The sequence below is a fragment of the Calidris pugnax genome, unplaced genomic scaffold (assembly GCF_001431845.1).
Source record: "Calidris pugnax isolate Ruff unplaced genomic scaffold, ASM143184v1 scaffold135, whole genome shotgun sequence".
Taxonomy (NCBI): Eukaryota; Metazoa; Chordata; class Aves; order Charadriiformes; family Scolopacidae; genus Calidris; species Calidris pugnax.
Window position 1 is genome coordinate 2,764,425 of NW_015090961.1, and position 3,430 is coordinate 2,767,854.

The 3,430-nt window shown below is 44.0% G+C and overlaps 1 protein-coding gene across 1 annotated transcript in view; it reads left to right on the top strand.

The window, feature by feature from the left end:
- The first annotated feature begins 1,995 nt into the window (after positions 1-1,995).
- The window catches only part of PAPPA (pregnancy-associated plasma protein A, pappalysin 1), a 194,612-nt gene continuing 193,177 nt past the window's right edge, over positions 1,996-3,430 (top strand). The window contains exon 1 of the mRNA XM_014952304.1: positions 1,996-2,404. Within this exon, the coding sequence (XP_014807790.1) occupies positions 2,008-2,404 (397 nt within the window). The 5' untranslated portion in view covers positions 1,996-2,007. The remainder of the gene's footprint in view (positions 2,405-3,430) is intronic.

The following is a 3,430-nucleotide window of genomic DNA, read 5'->3' on the forward strand; positions in this document are numbered from 1 at the left end:
GTAAGGAACTGGAAAAACATCTCCCAGAAGCCTTGCGAGCGTGCAGCCGCTCTTTCTCATTGAAAAATTTACTTTTGTTAATTTTATCATCTGTATTTGAAGCGTAAGTAGTTATAAGGAACTCACACTGACGGGGTACTCTGCAAAAGCAGAAAGATTACAGTCCCAGGAAAACTCTCCTGCGTGATTGCTGTTTAAAGTTTATAGGAAATTAAGGTGTGACAATCGTTAATGTTGAGGTGGGAGAAGAGGATGTTGTGGGTTACTGGGTTTGTGACTGAATTTCCTGCTCTTTAACTTGGTTCTACTGGACTTCTCCTGAGTGGAATAGTGGCCTGGAGATTCACAGTGTGCTCCTGCTAAGTCATTTCCACTTATTAAGTACTTAGAAAAATCCTTTTTGTTGCCATCAGGGGGAGCTTTTGAGATCTTTCAAGAGTGAAAAAAAATATTAAAAAAAAAAAAAAGAAAGGAGAAAAAAAAGAAACGTCCCAGCTCAGAAACAGAGATCTACAAACCAGCAAGCAGCCAGAATCTTACCTGTGGCTACAACTAAGCCAAGGAAACCAGGGGAGCTGAATTCCTTAGACTGAAAAATTAGCAATATTGAGAGAGGATTTTTTGACTCAATCCACCAATAAAATTAATAATTTTTTTTTTATTATTATTTCAAAAAAACCAGGAGTCTTTGGAGCATTCAAAAGCCAAACCCTGCTCTGTTGCTACAGCTTCTGGAAGGCAAATGCTCTTCAAAAAGCTTCTCTCCTTTTAGCTCCTGATGATTCGATGGGGACCTTTGATGCAACATTTGGATTAGCTGCACACAACTGCTCTGAGGGGGACCACAAAAGGGGGAGCCTGGCTGATTGCATAACTTTAAGAAAATAATAAGAGGAAAAGAAAGAATTAGAAAAAGAGAGAGAGAGTGAGAAAGAGAGAAAGAAAGAAAGCAAGCAATTAAAAAAATATCTGAGACTCAAGTTTCAAGACTCTTTATGTGCTGCAGAGGAGCATAAGGTTTACCAGCAAAGTGCAACGGGGAGTCTGAGAGGAGAAATAGCTTTCTCTTTTGCCAAGAAAAAAAAAATAGGAATGTGTGTTTTGGACTGGACTGAGAAAGAAAGCTGGGGAGATTGCAAAAAGGGGGGTGCAGGTTTTTTGTCACATTGATCCATTCATCTTGATTGCCTTCTTTAAAAAATAAATAAGAGGGGGGCAAGTCATAGGGGGAAAGAGGAAGAGAGGAAAAGAAGGGGGGAAAAAGAAAACAGCAAAAGTGTTTGAACCTCTGGAGCTATCTGCTCCTTCAAGCTGATTGATTAGTCATGATCCCTGCAGTTTTAATGGGAATCATTCAATTGGGAAGGTGGAGCACCCTAGAGTAGATTAGCATATTCTTGTTTACTCATCTTCTGAGGGGCTTTTTCTCTTTTCTTTCATTTTGTGGAGAAGAAGGGAGGGGGGGAGGTTGGGGGGAAGGAGGGGGTTGTGGCTTATGTTATAAAGGAGGCCAAAAAAATAAATAGATTAGAGCATCTTTTGGGGGGAGGGAAATCAGTGGGTCTGAGTCTTGGAGAAAGCTGGGGGGGTTGTTTTGTTTTTTTGTTTTGTTTTGTGTGTGTGAGAGAGTGTGTGTGTGTTTTTTTTAAGAAGAAAAAAATAAAGGGAAGAAAATCCAGCAGAGAAAAGAAGAGAGAGAGGAATTCCAGCTGTGGAGGAATAGAGGAGAAGAAGACAGATAGAGGAGGAAGAACAGAGAAATACATTTCAACCAAGAAGGAGTTTTGATTTATTTTATTTTTATTTGTTTTAAGGAAAAAAAAAATCTATAAGCAGGAAAAAGAAAGAAAGAAAAAAGAAAAAAAGAAAAGAAAAAGCAACTGAGAAGGGTTATAAAAAGAGCAAATACCAAGAAGGGTGAACAAGAGAAGAAAGTCAAGGCAAGGAGGAGCCCAAAGCTGGCAGATCGGGAGGATTTGCAGGGGAGAAGGGGGGGGAAGATTGGAAATGCAGCTCTGGAGTTTGCTGCTGCCTCTTGCGCTTCTCTGTACAGCCCTAGCCAGTGGACCCGAATGTGGGATGGACGAGCGCTCCCGCAGGGCAAGAAGGGACACCAGGCAGAGCCGCCAGCTCCGCTACACGGCCCCGGGCACCTGTGCCACCAGGTTAGCCCGAGGAAGGCGCTCCACTGCTGGGCTGGAGCCTGGGCATGTCCCCCGCAGGAGGCAACAGCGGGAGGTAAAGGACGAAGAGGAGTCCCTTACCCCGAGCAGGGCGCTCTATTTCAGTGGACAAGGTGATCAGCTGCGGCTGAAGGCAGATATTGAGCTGCCCCGAGATGCCTTCACTTTGCAAGTGTGGCTGAAAGCTGAAGGAGGACAGAGATCTCCGGCTGTCATTGCAGGTAGGTCGCTCTCGGCGTGCCTCTGGCTGCAGCATCCCTTTTTACGTTTCGGGAGCCGGCGGAACAGCCAGCTGTAGGCGTGTGTGTGTGTGGATAGGAGATGTGTGTGTACATTGAAATGTGCGTGTGTGCAACGTACGTCTGGGTGTGAGTGCGTGTGGAAACATGCTCGGGTGCCTTTTATTATATATCTATTTGGTGAAATACCGGAGCTCGGCAAACTGGCTGAAAGTATATGCTCGCAGGAAAAGTTATGTAAACTTTTGCATAGGGAAATGGCAGTATCCTGGGGAGTTGCTTTATTTCTCTGTGTACGGATTCAAGTGCAGACAGGAGAGAGAGCTCTCACGGTGGGTTTTTACCTAGTTTTCAGGTTGGAAAACTGTAAACAGAGCGTTTGAAAGTAGCTTGTGTGTATGTATGAAAACAAATGCATGTGTCTGGTGTGTGGCTGCAAAGAAATGCATATCTAAGGTCCTCCAGTGATTTCCTTACTTTTATTAGCTTTTTAGTGTTATTTCACTGGTACCTTTTTAGATGCAATCTTAGCGTGTGGTTTCCAGAAAGCTATAAAGGAACTTTTGGCTATTGTGAAACCTCAAATGAATCAAATGAGTTTATAAAGTTCCCAACCCCTCGACACTCGGCGAGGGCTGGGACTAGCGCTGCAGCTAGAGGATGTGTTGAGTATTTTTGTCTCCCCTCAGCAATGGCAAGTGTAACACAAATGATTGTAAGGTCAAATAGCCCTATAAAATCATTTAGTACTCAAAGCGGCTACCAGTCTAAGCCGTCTGAGCTGAACAATAATGAGGAATATTGCACTTTTCTTATTTAAATTTTATGAGCCCATCCTGAATTTGGGTCCCTTTTTCCCCCCGCGTTGGCTCCCTCTCCCCCCCCCCTCCGCCACCTCCCGCCCTCGCCCCGCTTTAGTGATAAAGTGCAGCGAAGTTGTCGTGAAATTGGATACTTTTCGGAGGGTTACAAACCCTTATAAATGTCGCCACATCCATCTTTGCTCTG